The sequence below is a fragment of the Myxine glutinosa genome, unplaced genomic scaffold (genome assembly GCF_964187855.1).
Source record: "Myxine glutinosa unplaced genomic scaffold, kmMyxGlut1.1 SCAFFOLD_937, whole genome shotgun sequence".
NCBI lineage: Eukaryota > Metazoa > Chordata > Myxini > Myxiniformes > Myxinidae > Myxine > Myxine glutinosa.
In genome coordinates, this window is record NW_027617032.1 from 22,543 (window position 1) to 43,055 (window position 20,513).

The following is a 20,513-nucleotide window of genomic DNA, read 5'->3' on the forward strand; positions in this document are numbered from 1 at the left end:
TTTCTGATACTTTGCCTTTTCATTTGGGCCTCCCAATTGAAGCCCCGCCCGTTGGGCGCGTACCGTTGCTCGTATGACAAATGCAATAGATTGTATATTGCAAGCAACGCAAGCTCCAGATAAAGGGGTCTGGATGCTTCAGTGCTCATCTCCCAAAGTATTGTATGCTGCACATGTCCCATGACTATGAACTGTGCACCACACAGTGAAGGCGACAATGTATACGCCTTTCTGTTAATTAGCTGAACTACGTTTACCAATACCTACCCTTTTAAGGACGGTGAAGCCATGATTCGGATTAATCTTCGATCTCTCATCAAAGCCGTCTTACTTTCATTGTTTCGTGATTTATTCACTCCGTGAGACTAATCTTTTCTCATTGCAATGAGACCGAGAGCAGGAGTTGTGTTGCAGAAAGATCTGCTTTCAAAGTGCATTACTGTATAAATAAAGCCTCGTACAAGAGCTAAAGGACTCTCCACTAAGTGGAGAGCAATAGGTGCAATTAAAAGGGAATTTTAAGATTTTGGATATGGCCATAGATTATGGCGGTTCACATGACCTCCAGAAGGGTTACAGTATCATTTTGTAATGAAGCTTCACACTTGGTTCAACCTCAGCATTTTGAAACAATTTTTGTCCCAGCATCTTAAATTGAGTAATCGGTAGATGTTGGTTCATGGTCGTAGTGGTGACCACAAAATGCGTCATTTCCAATTTTTCTTTGCTGGCCGATTAGACCTAATGGCAGCAGAAAGTTTATTGTTATTGTGAAGTCACGTCTTGATTGTTCAGGGTTATATATCTAACCTGCGTTATACCTCCAGATATAGGCAAACATTATTTAAATCTGACTAATGAAGAGCGACACATCTGTGACCGACGCATCATTATGCCATACATGTTTGCATCGAGAGAATTGCTGTCCGCCCCCTGGGACTGATTTTTTTAACGACCTACAACCCTCCAGTCCACTCCTCAATGAACACCTGCAGTATTCAACTCATTCCATCCAGCGGTTCGAGAGTGCATAGAAGTCAAACACATACATGGACAGACTCTTCTCAAATTCTAGCATGATTTACGTGTACCATGATATGGTTTGTTAGCATGTTTCAAGATTTTTCTTCACTCTGTTTGATAACCTCTGATTGTTCAACCCTCGAAACTCCAACTTATTATGATGGTTCTTCCACCCTTTTACACCCCAAACATTTTGGCATTGTTTGAAAAGTTTATTGAAACCTTTTCTAAAGGACAAGATAATCCAAAGGTATGTGTTACACCAGAAATATTGATGGTGGTCTTTCCGTCTTCTACCGACTCCTCTCTGGCCTTGCCCCCCCAGCTCTCTCTGGGCTCTGTCCTGCAAATATTCCTACAGGTCGCACAAGATCTGCCTGCAACCCTCTTATGGTTAAACTGCCAAAATCAAGACTCTGCTCACCTTCACTCCTCTTTTCTCCCACCTCTGGAACAAACTCCCTCACCCTCTTCAATGCCACTCCACCCTCCAGGTCTTTAAAACAGCTGTTCACCACCATCTCTTATCTTCCCCCATCCAAAACCTTGATCTTTTCTATCCCCGCTAATTTCACCCCAATTCCACTTTTTTGAAATACCAACTTCTGTCCTGGAAGTCCTTGTGTTTTATACGTCTCCCACTCCTCCCCCACCCCCCCACCCCCCCACTCCCACGCCTCCTTCCCCCAGGCCCTCTCCCTCCCACACATCTCCATGCTCTCGGATGTTGTGTTTGCATGCTTCCCCTTCTCTCCCCATCTTGTCTTCCGCTCCCTCTTTTCATGTGTTTTGTTTGTCTGGTTGATTTGTGAAGTAAATGTTAGCTCTTTCACGACCCTCGATTCAGTATACATAGTTTATACATTCAGTATACATAAAAATTGCATAGTGATTAAGACAAAATAAAATATTGCACAGTGATTAAGACAAAATAAAATGAATTGCATGTGCCTTATGCCTGGATTTTTTAAATAAAATTTTTATTATACAAAAGTCTTGCCCCATGGTGGAGCGAAATGAAAGAGGGCAACATATTAACAAACTGGAAAGGGGACCAAGCAGACAAAGGGAATGCACATACATGTTATGAGTAATTGAGTGAAAGGAAGGGAGAGAGGGGGAAATTGGAGGGAGGGGGCTTGATACCATGGAAATCAAGACTTTCAAAATCGATGGAATCTCTCACGATGAAGCTGTCTCTGCACCTGAAGAAGGCATATCATGCATAGAAATGTTTTTTTTTTTTCATTTTATTTTGATAGAAATTGCCCCAAAGAAGGCATAAAGTCATGCATATAAATGTTTTTTCATTTTATTTTGATAGAAATTACCCCAAAGAAGGCATAAAGGCATGTATATAAATGTTTTTTTCATTTTATTTTAATATAAATTACCCCAAAGAAGGCATAAAGGCATGCATAGAAATGTTTTTCATTTTAATAGAAATTACCCCAAAGAAGGCATAAAGGCATGCATAGAAATGTTTTTTTCATTTTATTTTAATAGAAATTACCCCAAAGAAGGCATAAAGTCATGCATATAAATGTTTTTTTCATTTTATTTTAATAGAAATTACCCCAAAGAAGGCATAAAGTCATGCATATAAATGTTTTTTTCATTTTATTTTAATAGAAATTACCCCAAAGAAGGCATAAAGGCATGCATATAAATGTTTTTTCATTTTATTTTGATAGAAATTACCCCAAAGAAGGCATAAAGGCATGCATATAAATGTTTTTTTTCATTTTATTTTAATATAAATTACCCCAAAGAAGGCATAAAGTCATGCATAGAAATGTTTCATTTTATTTTAATAGAAATTACCCCAAAGAAGGCATAAAGGCATGCATAGAAATGTTTTTTTCATTTTATTTCAATAGAAATTACCCCAAAGAAGGCATAAAGTCATGCATATAAATGTTTTTTTCATTTTATTTTAATAGAAATTACCCCAAAGAAGGCATGCATAGAAATGTTTTTTCATTTTATTTTAATAGAAATTACCCCAAAGAAGGCATAAAGTCTTGTACATAAATGTTTTTTCATTTTATTTTAATAGAAATTACCCCAAAGAAGGCATAAAGTCATGCATATAAATGTTTTTTTCATTTTATTTTAATAGAAATTACCCCAAAGAAGGCATAGTCATGCATATAAATGTTTTTTTCATTTTATTTTAATAGAAATTACCCCAAAGAAGGCATAGTCATGCATATAAATGTTTTTTTCATTTTATTTTAATAGACATTACCCCAAAGAAGGCATAAAGTCATGCATAGAAATGTTTTTTTTCATTTTATTTTAATAGAAATTACCCCAAAGAAGGCATAAATTCATGCATATAAATGTTTTTTTCATTTTATTTTAATAGAAATTACCCCAAAGAAGGCATAGTCATGCATAGAAATGTTTTTTTATTTTAATAGAAATTGCCCCAAAGAAGGCATAAAGTCATGCATATAAATGTTTTTTTATTTTAATAGAAATTGCCCCAAAGAAGGCATAAAGTCATGCATAGAAATGTTTTTTTATTTTAATAGAAATTGCCCCAAAGAAGGCATAGTCATGCATAGAAATGTTTTTTCATTTTATTTTAACAGAAATTGCCCCAAAGAAGGCATAAAGTCATGCATAGAAATGTTTTTTTTCATTTTATTTTAACAGAAATTGCCCCAAAGAAGGCATAAAGTCATGCATATAAATGTTTTTTCATTTTTTTTTAACAGAAATTGCCCCAAAGAAGGCATAAAGTCATGAGTGTTGTATATATGTTGCTTCTGGGACACATTTTCCCATTGACTTACATGTTAATTTTCCTCTTAACCTCAATGCCCATTAACACCTCTATTTCTCCCACCCTAATCTTTATGAACCTTTTGTCTATAGTACCTATCCTTAATGTTGTTCATTAGACCACTCAAACACTACAAATATTTGTTTTCCCTTATAGACCTATAAATCCTTCTTCTACATATCATCTGGCATATTATCTTTGACCCACTCAAACATCGACCCTTTCATTTACATGTTAATTTTCCTCTCACCTCTTTACGAACCTTTTAGCCTTTTGACACCTATCCTTAATGTTGTGCATTAGACCACTCAAACAATGATTCCCCCTTGGTCTTATGGTACTCTTACTATCAATGATCCCGAGTAGACCACTCAAACATCGATCCTACAAATATTTGTTTATGCGTGGGAAATAATTTAATTCTCTTGCCACTCCCTTCACCATCTAATATATTGTTACAGACGCGGTTGTGGATGTTAGTTTACCGAGCGGTTTGGTATGACCACGTCTGCACAGTTTACCCGATTATGCTCGAACGTTGACTAGTCGCGCTACGCTAGATCAATGAAGGGGTTTGGTATGACCACGTCTGCACAGTTTACCCGATTATGCTCGAACGTTGACTAGTCGCGCTACGCTAGATCAATGAAGGAAAAGGACACAACGGCTGGATTAAAATGACACGACACCAAGGGTTCAGTTCTCAAGACCTCCGGAGGAGGTTATATTAGGGCGGAAGGTTAGATTACAGGGATGAGAGGGACACCATAGAAAGACAGGCACTTAGACACACTCTTATATTAACCCCAACAGACGACAGATAAACGGGACAAAAACTGACTCACACGGGGATTGATGGCAAGGAAAGGCAGAATCGATGGCTCCAGGTGCACCTGGGCTCAGGGCAGAATCGACCCGGTCCGGTCCGGTCCAAAGATGCGGGGAGGTATCGTCGCACTGGGGGTGGCGTCCTCTGCTCTCCGTAGTTCAGGCGCATCTGACGTCACGTCCGGCAAGTGGCTGCGTATATCCGGCGGGGAGTGACACGCCCTCGGCTCGTTAGCTCCGCCCCAGATGGACTCGGCCCGTTGCTTCTCATTGGGTGCGTGCGGGGGGTTACCGGCTCCGCCCTTGACGAGGGGCTGACAGGGAGCCCCTTCGTGGTAACCCCGTCGGAGCGCATGGTCATGGCGGCTAACCGAGCCGGTGTGAGGACGCACACTCCCCCCACGCCGCGCCGTTGTTGTAGTTGTTGTTGTTGTTGTTGTTGTTGTAGTTGTTGTTGTAGTTGTTGTTTGGGGAAGAAGATGGGAGGAGGTATGGGAAGGTCCTAAACTCACTACTGGTGCCATATAATCACATTCTGGTGCAACGAAGAGTCAGAATTAATGGAAACGAGTCCTTAACTGACATAGACTAAGAATAACTAGCAAGATGTCCGAAAGTTGTCTACGTGAGATGCGGTGGACCTGGGCACGACATTTAATGGGGGAAAAAGGGGAAGGTCGGTTCTACAGAGTGGTATTTACAGGCAATGGGACTAGGGAATGGGGGATTGGGGATAGTTGGGGAGTATTGGGGAAATAGGGGAATATTTACAAGCGGATATGGAGGCCAAATGCCATATTCGCAACATTGCACCCTTCTCTACCCTCGGGGCGTCCCGACCCGATAAATTTTTACCTATTTTAGTGTGGCACTCAGATGTAGTTCCCTCTACTATTAACTCTACCCTGAGTGCGACAGTTTTACAGATATTCACAAATGAGTAAATATGTCCCCCTGCGACGTTGCACCCTTCTCCTCTCAGAAACACACCCACAGGATAACCGAATCCGGAAAGAATTCGCAAACTAAACATACAGCCGGTAGGGAGCATTATTTACACGACTACGCTGCTATTTACACTACGATCCAGGACCTGTTTCTGGAGGAACACATGCAGATGTTATGCATAGAGAGAGCACGCATGCCAGCATCGATACACCAACCCACGAGTGCTCTGTGGCCTACGGCCTTTAATAATGTGCAGAGCACCCCTTCCCAGCACCAAAAGCACCACCCCATCACACAGTCAGCACCATCCGGTGCACCAATAAAGTGTCTATAAATCACCGGTGGTGTCGCAGCCGGCCGATGTTCTGCCGCTGGTCTTGCCTTCATGTGGTGCTCTTGGCCTTCTTACTGCTTTCAAAAATAAAGAAAGGCGCCAACCGCGTCCATTTCTTTATTGTGGCCGTCAGGGGGCCAACTGTTAGTGGTTCACCTTGTATGGCATAGGTGCCACGTTGACCCATAGGTCCATCCATGGGTGGTGCTTGGCCGCATAAGAACTGCGGTCCATGGTGGGTGGCCACAAACATTGCGGTCCATATGGTGTATCGATCCAGGCAGCAAGCAGCGAAAGTGCAGGCCCACAACTGCGTAGCCAGCACCTCTCTCTCCTCTCTCTCTACCCCAAAGCCAGATCCTCGGAGGTGGGAGACAAAAGAGGCAGACAAGTGAGTAAGGTGGTAAGGGCGCAAAAGTGCACGCAATGCAAGGTAATGCACACTGGGGGCACATGGGAACCAGGTGAGACAGGTACGTTCCTACCGTACGCTCCCCCCCCCCCCCACCAGGTAACCTACATGGCCCCTCCCTTACCCCCTTACTGTATCCACAAAACACAACACTACCCATAAACATCTACTTTACAAATCAACAAACGTCCCTACTGTCTTCCCCGTTCCTCCCATAAACCAAATTCGTCTTCTCTCCCTCCTAACCAATCAAATTTGCCATTTTCAACTCTCATCAAAATTTGCCATCTCCAACTGAACATCAAAATTTGCCATTACCAATTCATCATCAGTCCCTCCTAGGGAGGGAGAGATGGAATCACCCCAATGTCTCATCCACGTCGTGATGCGTCTCACAAATCCTCACAGCAATTCTCATTTCCTGCAACAGAACAAAGAAAACACAGGTGTGGAGTCATCATCATCACCACAGGTAAGTGGCTGCGTATGGTGCGACAGGTTCATCAATCCTAACTATTTCCTAAATGACTTTAACAACTTTACATTACCCGGGGTCTTTCTCCGGCCAAACCATTGGCCCTCTTACACTATGGGTTCTAAAAACCAATTCCCATTGGCCAAACTGTGGTGCTTTTCAATTTGGGGTCTCACTCCCCCGATTCCTCTCCCGGTGCCCTCGCACAATTTCTGGGCTGTGGCGTGTACCTCTCCCAGCGGGTCTACCCACCTGCACACCTCCACCACTGCAGTTGCCTCCGAGCTTACCTGCTCCTTACCCTAACCTAACTACCTGGGGAAGGCCCTCTGGCGCTCTCCCCACTCGGTGCCCTCTCTGGCACTGGGCTGCCCGATCCACACCCGGGATCCTCAGGCACCCACTCACAACTACCGGCTCCCAGAGCCCACCTGCGGCCTCACCTGGCCGACATCCTCACAGTGGTGGAGTGCCCAACCAACTACACGCACTAACAGGCTACACGCCCAGCCATTTCCACGACACTAATGCACCCATCCACAATACCATTCTGTCACCCGCACCACAAATGCCAATATCCAACCACAATTTACCTGTACCCTCTACCTAACACTTACACTACCCGCCCCGGGTATCCGTGATGGGGGTCCACTCTTCCCCCATTCACACCTTCGCACCATGCACACCACTCCGTACCACTTCCTCCAACTCTCTCCACACACCTGTACTTGCACACCTGTGCTCTCACACCTGGTGCCACCTGCACCCTTCTCTCCCCAAGCGCATTAGCGCTGATCCACACACTCACTACTCATACACTGCTCCACACACCTGTCCAGTTGCACACCTGTGCAATCACACCTGTTCAATTCTCACACACACGGCATCATCTCAGCTAACTACTCCCTTCTGAAACTTGCGCTTCCCAGTCGTCCCTTTAAACTATTGCGCTCCCTCGTCATTATCATCCACACTAAACTACCTGCGTCCCCACTACAGGTATCAGTCACTAACTAAACTTAACGTCACCTAATGTCATCTTCGCTAGATCCCTACAATATTACCTAACCCACCCGGGCTAGTTTTCACTGCCATACACCCCATAATCTATTGCTCCTTTGCCCCACCATGGGAAGGGTGGCAGGGATGCCACCCTTACCCACCGGGCCTATCGCTCCTCAATCCCCCAGTCCTCTGGCACTAATAAGCCCCCCTTATTCAGAGGTACTGGGTCCCGCCTCGGCATCTAAAGCCGAGGCAATCCACGGGGGCGCCTGCTCGCCGGTGTAAGGTCTTATCCGGTCGGCGTGGACGATCCGAGGGAGGGCTCGTGGCCCCATTTTGATCTTAATGACCACGTCACAGATTTGCGACAGGACGACTCCTGGGCCTTGCCAGGGGGAGGTGAGTTTTGGGCACCTTCCCTTCCGCCTCCGGGGATTAAAGAACCAAATCTTCATCCCCGGAGCGTATTGACTCCCCTGGCTCCGGTCGTCGTACCTGCGCTTCATCTTTTCCCCCGCCAGATGGAGTTGGCGGCGGGCGAAGGCATGGACTAGCTCCATGCCTTCCTCTAGGTGACGTGCGTACCCCTCCCTCGGCGGGTTAACCACTGTGTCTGGCACGGGACCGCATAGCAAGTCGGCGGGAGCCCGTAACTCCCGCCCATACATAAGCAACGCTGGACTGCATGCGGTGGCCCCGTGCTGGCTGGTTCGGTAGGCCATAAGCAAATAAGGGAGATGTTCGTCCCAGTCATCCTGATGGGTGGCAGTGAACAGTGCCAGTTGTTGGATTAGAGTTCGGTTAAATCTTTCCACCATCCCGTCAGATTGAGGTCTTAAAGGCGTTGTTCTGGTTTTCCGAATTGACAGGAGACTGCACACATCTTTTAGCAATTTGCTCTCAAAATTTCGTCCCTGGTCGGTGTGCAACTCCTGTGGAATCCCATGCCGGCACACAAATCCTTCCACGAAGGCCTGCGCTACCACCCCTGCTTCTTGGTTGGGGAGGGCGTAGGCCTCCGGCCACTTGGTGAAATAGTCCATTACAACAAGGATATACTTATTACCTTGGCGGGTGCGGGGCAGCGGTCCTAGAATATCCATAGCCACCCGCTCAAGGGGGGCCCCCACCTGATGTAATTGAAGGGGGGCCCTCATCCTCCGTGCTGGTCCCTTTTTGGCAGAACAGGCGTCGCATCTCCGACACCAGTCCTGTATGTCGCGCCCCATATTCACCCAATAGAACCTCCGGCGGACCCGAGATATTGTCTTTGTCCTGCCCAAATGGCCGCCGGAGCGGGTACCATGCACCTGTTGCAATATGACGTTCTTGAATTTGTCAGGGACTATCACCAGCCAGGAAGTTCTATCAGAGGGAACCTCCACCCACTTGCGATACAAGATGTTGCCTTTCAATTCCAGGGTCTGCCACTGAGCCCAATATGCCTTTGTTTGTGCCCCGAGGGGGGTGACCTCTTCCCCCTTTGGTCTTTGCCCCAATTTGACCCATTGGAACACCGGCCCCAGAACAGGATCCTCCTGCTGGGCCGTGCTCCAAGCCAACTCTCCAAATTCTTCGTCCGCGGTTAGTGGCAAAATTGGCCCTCTCACCCGGGTTGCCCGGACAACGAGGGTCGGGTCCGAATCGCCCAATTGTTCCCTCTCCTCGTGTCTCGCACAAAATTTGCAGTTTTCCCCCAGACAAGGACGCCGAGAGAGTGCGTCCGCATTACCATGGGCCTTCCCGGCCCTATGGGCCACATCAAAATCGTACTGCTGCAACTTTTCCAACCACCTTGCAATTTGGCCCTCCGGTTCCTTGAACCGAAGGAGCCATTGCAAGGAGGAATGGTCAGTTCTAACCAAAAATTTCCGCCCGTACAAGTACGGGTGGAAATGGTTCATGGCAGCCAGCATAGCCAATAACTCTTTGCGAGTGACGCAATAATTTCTCTCGGGCCTACTTAAGGCCCACTATAATAACCAATCACTCTCTCCACGCCCTCCTGTGTCTGAGACAAAACTGCGCCCAATCCTTCCTGGCTCGCATCCGTGTCCAGGGTAAATGTCCCGTCACTAGTGGGGTAAGCTAGAAGGGGTGCGGATGTTAGACACCCCTTCAATTTTTGGAAGGCCTCGTGGCACTCCCGTGTCCAATTAAATCGCGTCCCCTTCTCCGTAAGCCGGTGGAGGGGACGGGCCAACTCCGCAAATTTCGCCACAAAGCGCCGGTAGTAGGAGCAGAGTCCCAAAAATCCCCGCACCTCTTTGATGGTACGTGGTGCGGGCCACTCCTCTACCGCTTTAATTTTGTCTGGGTCCGTTTTTACCCCCTCGCGGCCGATCACGTGACCTAGATAGGCCACCTCTCTTGCAAACAAAGTGCACTTACTCGGGTTCAGCTTCAACCCTGCCTGTCTGAGGCACCCGAACACCTGGTCCAAATTAGCTACTGCCTGGGGGAACGTTTGGGCATGTACCAGGACGTCATCCAGGTACACCAGGCATGATTGCCATGGCATGCCGCCTAGTACATGCTCCATCAATCTTTCAAAGGTGGCGGGGGCGTTACACAAGCCAAACGGCATCACAGTAAACTGATACAGTCCCTTACCTGTGGAAAATGCCGTTTTCTCCTTCCCTGCCCTATCCATCTCCACCACAACCTTGCTCACCCACACCTCGCACCTCTCGTTCCATACCCTCCGGACCAGCCATACACCTCACTCGTGGCCTCTCACGAACATCCGGGTCTATCTCGACCCCCAAGCTTATTAAATCACCTGGCGCATCATACGCACGACCATATTGGTCACCACTTACACCGGGTCCTCTTTCTCTTCGCTTCTCCTCCATCACCTGCGAATCCCTCATCCGGTTAATGAGCACATCATCACGATCCGAACACAGACTTTGGACCAATTCTTTTACTTCCTCCTTTATCTCCTTCTTATCCTCTCTCCGTCGCTTCTTAATTTCGCTCACCCCTTCTTCCACTTCTTCTAATTTTTGCTTCATCTCCTTCATCTCTTCGTGCGCCCCTTTAAGTTCTTCCTCTAACTCCACTTTATTTTTTTCTATGTGCTCCCGCACCTCCCGCTCTTTAACCTCCATCACCTCTACCACCTTGTCCATTTTCCTCGTCAGGTCCTCATGTACCGTCTGACACTCTTTTTTAATTACCCCTACGTCCTTTTTCATCTCCTTCTGTGTCGATTTTAAACCCTCTATTACCGCTGTGTTCTTCTTTACCTGGTCCCCCAACTCCTTTTGTCCCACTGTCAGTTGTTCTACTCCCAGCGTCAACTCCTCTATACCACTTTGCAATTTTACAGTCCCCTTTCTCACCTCCTTCTCCATGCGCTCCTTACAGTGCCTCACCTCCTCGCGCACTCCTCCGACCTCCTCACTCACTCCTCTTCTGATCTCCTCTCCCATCACTTGCATCTCCTGCCCAGATGCCACCCTCATCTGCTCCATTTCCTCCCTGTGAGCATCCAGTTTGGTTTCTACCCCCATTCTGACCCCCTCTATCTGCTGCCCCATTTGGTTAACTTCCCTTTCCGCTTGGTCCCTCATATCCCTCAATTTGCCTTCCATCCTGTTTTCTAACCCCTCTAACCCATTTTTCACTCCCTCTATCTGATTCTCCTGGGCAGCCATTCTATTTTCTACCCCCTCTAACCCCTTTTGCATCCCTTCCATTTGATTCTCTTGAGCGGCCATTCTGTTTTCTACCCCCATTAACCCATTTCTCACCTCTTTTATCCCGTTGTCTAACCCCTCACCGGTACCCCTCGCTTTGTCCCTCATTACCCCCATTTGGCCCTCTAATCGCTCACTATCAACCCTCATTTGCTCACTCTGAGCATCCATCCGGTTCCCCATTACCCCCATTTGGTTTCCCAACCGCTCACTATCAGCCCTCATTCCCACCATTTGTTCCATAAGGGCCCTCATTTGCAGGAGGAAAAGGTTCGAATCCACCAGGGGCGCTGCCACGGTCGCGGGCGCGGTGACCAGCGAGGCGCCATTTTGTGCATTTGCTACCCTCGCTGCTTCGCTCTCCTCACGTCCCTCAATTTGGTCCTGGACCGACCCTGCCTCACTCTCCACTACCGGACCCCAGCCGACTTGGTCTGCCATAGCGCGACTTTCAAAATTCGGGTTTTTATTTCCGTATAACAAAATCAAATTTCGCCGTTATAATTTCGTCGAGCGCGGCAAACGCGCTCCGGATCGATTCTACCTCCCCAACACCAATTGTTACCCTAGTGGTACAATTGGTGTTCCAAAATTTGGGCCTAATAAATTTAGTCCCGGGTCCGAATTCCACTCCTCGACACCAATTGTTACAGACGCGGTTGTGGATGTTAGTTTACCGAGCGGTTTGGTATGACCACGTCTGCACAGTTTACCCGATTATGCTCGAACGTTGACTAGTCGCGCTACGCTAGATCAATGAAGGAAAAGGACACAACGGCTGGATTAAAATGACACGACACCAAGGGTTCAGTTCTCAAGACCTCCGGAGGAGGTTATATTAGGGCGGAAGGTTAGATTACAGGGATGAGAGGGACACCATAGAAAGACAGGCACTTAGACACACTCTTATATTAACCCCAACAGACGACAGATAAACGGGACAAAAACTGACTCACACGGGGATTGATGGCAAGGAAAGGCAGAATCGATGGCTCCAGGTGCACCTGGGCTCAGGGCAGAATCGACCCGGTCCGGTCCGGTCCAAAGATGCGGGGAGGTATCGTCGCACTGGGGGTGGCGTCCTCTGCTCTCCGTAGTTCAGGCGCATCTGACGTCACGTCCGGCAAGTGGCTGCGTATATCCGGCGGGGAGTGACACGCCCTCGGCTCGTTAGCTCCGCCCCAGATGGACTCGGCCCGTTGCTTCTCATTGGGTGCGTGCGGGGGGTTACCGGCTCCGCCCTTGACGAGGGGCTGACAGGGAGCCCCTTCGTGGTAACCCCGTCGGAGCGCATGGTCATGGCGGCTAACCGAGCCGGTGTGAGGACGCACACTCCCCCCACGCCGCGCCGTTGTTGTAGTTGTTGTTGTTGGTGTTGTTGTAGTTGTTGTAGTTGTTGTTGTAGTTGTTGTTTGGGGAAGAAGATGGGAGGAGGTATGGGAAGGTCCTAAACTCACTACTGGTGCCATATAATCACATTCTGGTGCAACGAAGAGTCAGAATTAATGGAAACGAGTCCTTAACTGACATAGACTAAGAATAACTAGCAAGATGTCCGAAAGTTGTCTACGTGAGATGCGGTGGACCTGGGCACGACATTTAATGGGGGAAAAAGGGGAAGGTCGGTTCTACAGAGTGGTATTTACAGGCAATGGGACTAGGGAATGGGGGATTGGGGATAGTTGGGGAGTATTGGGGAAATAGGGGAATATTTACAAGCGGATATGGAGGCCAAATGCCATATTCGCAACAATATTAACAAAAAAGATGTTTGAGTTTGGTTCTTTATTAAGATATTTTAACTGAGCTGAGATAAAATGATAAACCTCCCTCAATGTTCTTGTTTGAGCGCCTCCAGTGCCACACACTTTTTGGTCGGCTCTGCCCACTTTTTGTTAAGCTCCGCCCACTTTTTTGTTAAGCCATGCCCACTTTTTACTAAACCTGCCCACTTTTTGCTAAAGCCCCGCCCACTTTTGTTAAGCCTCGCCCACTTTTTGCTACACCCTGCCCATTTTTTGCTAAGCCCCGCCCACTTTTGTTAAGCCCCACCCATTTTGCTAAGCCCCACCCACTTTATAAACCCTACCATTGTATCATTTTCAGTTAAGACATTACATCATTTTCAGGGAATTTTCATCACATCATTTCCAGTTAAGACATGCCCAGGGAATTTCCACAGGAAATGACACACCCAGTCCTTATAAAAGGCACCGACCACACAGGCTTTTTCAAACACGCTTTCTGCTTCATTTGAGAATGGACTACTATGCCGAAATGGAATGGGATAACTTTGCTATTCCTTGGAGTCCTACTACCTGTGTAGAACTCCACCTTCAGATTGAATTGGACTCGAACCTCTTATCAATGGAGGTGTTTGTTTATTTATTTATTTATTTATTTATTTATTTAATTTTTTTTTTTTTTTTTTTTTTTAGATGAGACTCGTGTAAGAGTTAACAACGTTAATTTTCATATTCATAGAGCTTGATTTATACAAATAAAAATATTGAATTAAATTAATACATTGTTATTTTCTTTCACAGGAAATTGTATCTGAGATACGAAATGAAAATTCTGCTTTTAAAACAACTTGGGATGAAGTTATTTTTTTGTTTGAAGACATTTTGAACAACCAAGACCCACAGAACGAGTTCTACCTTGATGACCCAGCCAAAGAGTTATACCTTGGAGATCCACAAAATCCTGAAAAAGAGTTCTACCATGATGATACTTATTGTGAGTTATCAAAACAAAACCCACTGAACAAGTTCTACCTTGATGAGCCAGAATACAAGTCATACATTGGAGACCCACAAATTTCTGAAAATTGGGAAACGGGAATTCTCCCTGATGGTCCGCAGTTATACTATGTGAGACACATCACAGAAACCATAAAAAATTGGGCTGTAATGGGGTTGGGATGGGGTTGGGTTAGGGTGCTGTAAGGACGAATGACGGGAACAGTGGTGAGTTTGAGGTGAAGGTGGGAGTGCATTAGGGGTCGGTACTGTAGGGGAAGTAGTGGGGGAGACTCAAGACTCCAATGACCGGACACAGGTTTTACAAAAGGTCTGGTTTATTAACTGGTTATTCACTTCATTCCAATTACCAAATAATACCGCTTAATTCAATGGACCAGGTTAACTCTTTTCGCATGGTCCTTCTCGTTCGGCCGATGTTCCTCCGCCACTCCCGTCGGGCAGAGGGTCTGATGATGAGTCCTCGTCCGTTCCGTCGGTCAGAGCTTCTGCTCACAAGTTCTTTTTACTCAACGTTTGCTCTCGTTTATATGGACAAACTGGACTTAATCCCCTGTCCGCTGAACGTTAATCCTTTCTCCGCTAATGCCCTGAGGTCATGCATGCACCAAGTCCTGGCATCAGCTCGCTCCCCTCCTGCTGTGAGTTCCGTTTACCAAACGATAGGGGGGTGCTCCAGCCAGGGGCTGTGACCAGGTGGACAAGAGATTATCATGTTCGGGCACATTCCGGACACTCATTTACGAACTCGTCTTTCACAGAGTTTGCAGGTAAAATGTATCTGCTTCGTTACCAGTGTTAATTAATAAGTTACCAGTGCCAATTAATAAGTTACACTGAGTTACACTTCCACAATTCCCTCATCTTTTTGTTTTTTGTTTATATTAACCATTAATCTAAACATCACTATAAGTAAACAGTCAATCACTACAAGTAAACATCATTACAAGTATAAGTAAATAATCAATCACTGCAAGTAAACATCATTACGAGTATAAGTAAATAATCATAACTTTGGTAATCCAATTCCCTTAGGCATACACCGTCATCCTGCAAGAATCACAAGACATTTCGTTGGTCATTGGCTCCTTCCATATTGTTCAATCTATTGCATTTGCATCACAAATATATTTTCAAAACAACACTTCACCATCACCAAGATACAACAATTTCACTTCATTTTCAAGTTTTGTAAAGCATCTGCACCATCTGGAAAAAACGTTTGCCTCCACACAAATGTTGACTTTGTTTGAAAGGAAGGGCTGATCACTTGTGTTTGAATCCTGGTATGAAACATTTTCTCCTAATGTCTTCATAGCTCCTGCACTACTTCGTGTAGGATTTCGCTGTTGTGGTAACATTGCGGAGTCATAGACTGACCCTGCTCTCCTTGTAGCATTCTTGCCACTTTTTGCTGTAAACCATAGTAATTCCTGAACAAGGCCTTCACCCAGTTGTAGTCGACTTGCCTCCTCCCTCATTGTGAGTGGGCAGCAAGTATTGGTGTGACGTTGATTGGCCAGCAAGATGTGGAACAGGGATGCCGGATGCATCCACAATGATGTTGGGACCATGGTGTTCAGGTCATTCATGGTCCTTACCAGGAGCAACCAGCAGAATCGTGCACAGCTGTTGTGACAAGGGCACAGCCGTTTTTTGCAGCTCCATGCTGGTTCCCCGGACGTTGGTGAAGTAATAACATATGTCCCCGCATTTCACAGAGGTTGCAGGTAAAATGTCGTTGTCCTGCAACTTCTGATGTGGTGAATGTTCGAAGCCTTCGAACAAGAGTAAGTGATCGCCTTTCTTTCATATGTTGCAGTGTGATCCAGGCAAATGGTCACATAAATTTCCTTGGTGAAGGTAAGCATTCATCTCCAAGTTACATGGGAGAATGTCTTCATCATTCTTTGAGAAAGAGGGTGTATGCCATGATTAACTTCATTTTTTAGCCACAAATTTTCTTTCTCGAACTTCTTCCCAATTCCGTTAGCAATCCCTCCAAAATGTGATCTCGTCTTATCCTTATGCTCAGTCACATCTGAATCTGCTTTCCGCACACACTGAATCAGATAGGGTACATCTTACCATGAAATCAGCATAATCATGTATATCTTCCGACAGTTTCACATTCAACAATTTGTTGTTTTTCCTTAACACAAAAGTTATATTCATTTATATGCGTCACACAAATAATATTCAATCAGGTATGTATTTTATTACTAAACTAAGAATAGCATCCACAATTGCTTTCAGGTTAATATAGTTCAAAAATTAACTCATGCAGGTATTTTAGCACTACTCTAAGAAAATAAATTGTATATGATTACAATCACAAACGGGAATACCTAATTCCCAACAACAATTTTCCCAAACCAACAAATTAAACATAATGTATTATTACCATAATTCCTCCACTTTTTCTTTTCCCTCTTTTTTTTTTCCCTAACAGTGTGTCACTCGTGGTGATATGAGTTCATTGATATTGTAATTGACACAACTCATAACATTGTCGTTATGCCATTATCTTAATTCTACTGTATTCACTATTCATTTGCAACATCACTTGATTCATTCTTTTAATCTCAGTATTATTCATATCATCATAACAATCTTTCTATTTTAGGTCCATATTTGTTTCTATTCTTATCAACCTCCTACGGTTTATCAATTTGTTCCAAAACACTGCAACCAAAGGTTTTAACCAAAGCTCTACCAAACTATTTCCAATTTGAACTCAAAATGCTAATTAAACAACAATTCAAAGAATTAACTTCAATGGGTCAACAAACTCATTTTATAAACAGATCCAATTTTCCCATCCAATAATTTTCCTTGCCAAATGTCATATTGCAACACTTTAATAAACCTTCGAAAAATGTCTCCCAAATCAATAAATTCCCTTTTTACTTCCCAAATACTCATCTGTAAATTACATATTCAATTACAGTTTTTCCCTATTTGTTCGGCCTAAATGGCCACCGAAGTGGCTGCCAACATGCAGTACCGTTTTTATCTACCAAGCAAGTATTCGTCCACATAAGATCTCTACCAAAATGTTGTTTGTAAAAAACAAATCTGGGATTTCTGATTACATGGATGCACACTCTCAGGACATTTCAGGCTGCTTGTTAACAATCCACTACGATAAATTAATTCCTTTACCCACAATCAAATAATTAGTACAAATTGAGGATATTATCCCTATCACATTCATTTATAGATTCATTATGTTGGATCTAAATTTTCTCCCACTGCTGCAAGGAAGAACAATAGCTCTAATAAGTCTTTGTAATATCTCACTTCATTTACCCAGCATCGAAGAATTTATTTACTATCCATTCCCATCTGTTAACCAGTGACTTTGTTTGAACTCCAAAACTTAATTTGATGAATCCCATGTGTACAGCTACCACTTATTGAAACCCATACTTTTGTAGAAAATATCCAAGTAAGTGTTTTTATTTTAAACCCCCTTAACTGTTGCTCATCCATTTCTATGCACCCAGTGAGTACTACTGACACCAGTATGCCAATATAGGTGTGCGAGTTTAACAAATATGTTGCAGGTACACGTGACATCGCGTTCTGAGTATAAATAACATAACAGCGCGTTCATGGCTGCCCCTTGGTTTAAGATTCACAATGCATTCCGTTTTAAAACTCACAATAGTTCAAATCAGCAAGATTTTCTTTACTATTTTCCCATATCATCTATGCCTAATACACATCCATACATGCAGCACAATTTATATGCTGATAAAATTCAAGTTTATATATACATATATATATAAATCCATGAGCAGAGTATTCTGGGAAGTCAGTGTAAGACCTCTCCCAAATTTGGATAATTTTGTACTCCCTCATTTCCTTTTATGAAGCTCATATCCATAAATAGATGTTATTCTCATATAAATTCTATCAAAAATGGAATCCCAAAATTACTCACAATTTTACTATTAATTAATGGCTGCTCATAACCCAGCACATCAAATCTTTATATTCCATTTCCCTTGACAAAAGAGATAATGTTCATAATCAAATTATATTTCTATTTTATTTTACGGATTCTCTGGATATTCAATCCCATCCACATAAAACTATCCATTTCCAGACAGGCACACTGTCGGTGTCAACAATCTTGTAAGATTGATATACAAAACAACAAAAACAAAAACACTAACATTGACACACATAAACACACACACACATGCATTATGCGTATTTGTTTGCGTTGGAACCATTATTTACAGATCAAGATGGGTGTCAATTTTATTTCAATTTCATAAAATTTGTCCTTCAATTTTATAAATGCTAATACACAAATAGACCAAAAAGTTTATTCTTAGAAAACCCCTATAATGTCACATTGAAATTACCCTTTCAGTTCCCACCATAATTTATCCAAATTTGACTACACACCCATTTGCATGTCAGTCGACCACTGACCTATCAATCATGCGGAACACTAGTCCGAAATTCCCACCTGATCATCATGTGACTCTTGTCACTTAGTTTCAAAAATTTGCAAAGCAATTGTTCCAACTTTGTAAATTTAAAATTGTGTGCCCAACATAAAAGATCCAATTTCGGCATTTGATCAATTAATTACTAATTTGCTTACAAGCAAAAGAAAGAATGAATAATTCTTGCTCCGAAAAACTTTTCAGACCCAAGAATCATCGACGGTTATTCATGTTTGTCCAGTAATCTAATTTGTTGAGGCCAATCGTCATTTGGGATTTGTCGCAATGAAGGCCTAATCATTGTCTGAGGTATCGGTCAGCACTGGTACCCTTGATCTTGGTTTACCCTATTAACTTGGCTTCCTTTTGGTATACGGACATCCTCTTTTCCAATGTCCCATCCGTCCACACTTGAAACACCGGTTTCTGTCGTTGCCTGGGCTGTGCACCTGTGCACTTGTATTGCTGGGCTGCATCTCTACATCCCTGAGTTGCCACTGCAATCTCTCGTTATCTCCTGAAACACGAAAAAATTCTCTGTACCGTCCTTTTTGGGGAGACAACTGGAAATCAGATGGGACAACTGTCACTTTCATTCCTAATTTCGAGGGCAGTTGTGCATTTGTCTCCTCCACTGTATCCTGTATCCTTTTTATTTTAAGTTCTAGATCCGTTATCCGTTCTTGCTGTTCCTGTTGTCTGGATTCACCATCCCAAAGATGGAATGCAAGCCAGTCTACCGTTAGATTCTGTCTCTTCCTGGCTTTCAATCTTTGTTCCAATCTTTCCAATCGACTTCGCTCAAATGTACCATCTCTTGGAAACTCCTCATCATGTCCCTTTGTCCACAAATACCAATTCTCGACCTGCCTTATAGCTTCGGCACCATAACGGTCGTACATATGATGTGTACAAGTACCTTTTTGTGGAATTTCTGGTTGTCCTTGTGTATTCTTGCAGGCTCCATTTCCCATTCTGCCTTTTATCAAAGTAGCGTTGGATGTGTTGTAGCTTGTTCCAGGTTCCTCTAAGTCTAAAGCTTCACTCGTACCTCCAGGAAGGATCTCTCCACCTGTTCACACGGTGATTTCCAGAGAATCTCCCTCAGCTGTGGCTTTTGCACAATCCAATCTCACAGATCAGTATTTGCAGATGAGCCGGAGGGTCAGTATGAAATGGGTGAATCCTCAGGTGTCCGCTCTGTTGACGGGGAAATCACACCATGGTAACCGCACATATATATCTGTATATAAACTCACCACCTTGCTCAATTTTCCCAGGTTGTCTCCACATTGATAATATCTCGCAAAGATATCAAAGCTTCTTTCTTGAGACCGCATTTTCATCAATCAAACAATCAATATATTCAATTCAATTTATTGAGTTCAATTTATTCAATCAATTAGATTCAATCAATCAACAATTCAATCAATTATTCAATTTCAATTAATTCATCAATATTCATCAATAAATCAAATTAATCATTTTGGATGACTCCTTGCATAAGCCCTTTCCCCAATGATGTCAGGACAGGTCCATCCATTGACTGAGATCGAATTTCATCGGTCGTCACCTCGGGTTCGTACCTCATGTCAATTGATGAATCACCGTACTGTCCTAGGGTCACATCTGACATATTTCCCCATTTTGCCTGGTCTCCACAAATTTTCTTTGCAACCACTAAAGGCAACTCATCCTTCATTCGTGAGACAGCCAAAATGGATGGCAGATATTAAAGTTCATTGGGAAAAATATCTCATCA

At 44.2% G+C, this 20,513-nt stretch overlaps 1 protein-coding gene across 1 annotated transcript in view; it reads right to left on the bottom strand.

The window, feature by feature from the left end:
* Positions 1-1,984: 1,984 nt before the first annotated feature.
* The window catches only part of LOC144889120 (uncharacterized), a 55,610-nt gene continuing 37,081 nt past the window's right edge, over positions 1,985-20,513 (bottom strand). The window contains exon 2 of the mRNA XM_078769025.1: positions 1,985-2,228. Within this exon, the coding sequence (XP_078625151.1) occupies positions 2,187-2,228 (42 nt within the window). The 3' untranslated portion in view covers positions 1,985-2,186. The remainder of the gene's footprint in view (positions 2,229-20,513) is intronic.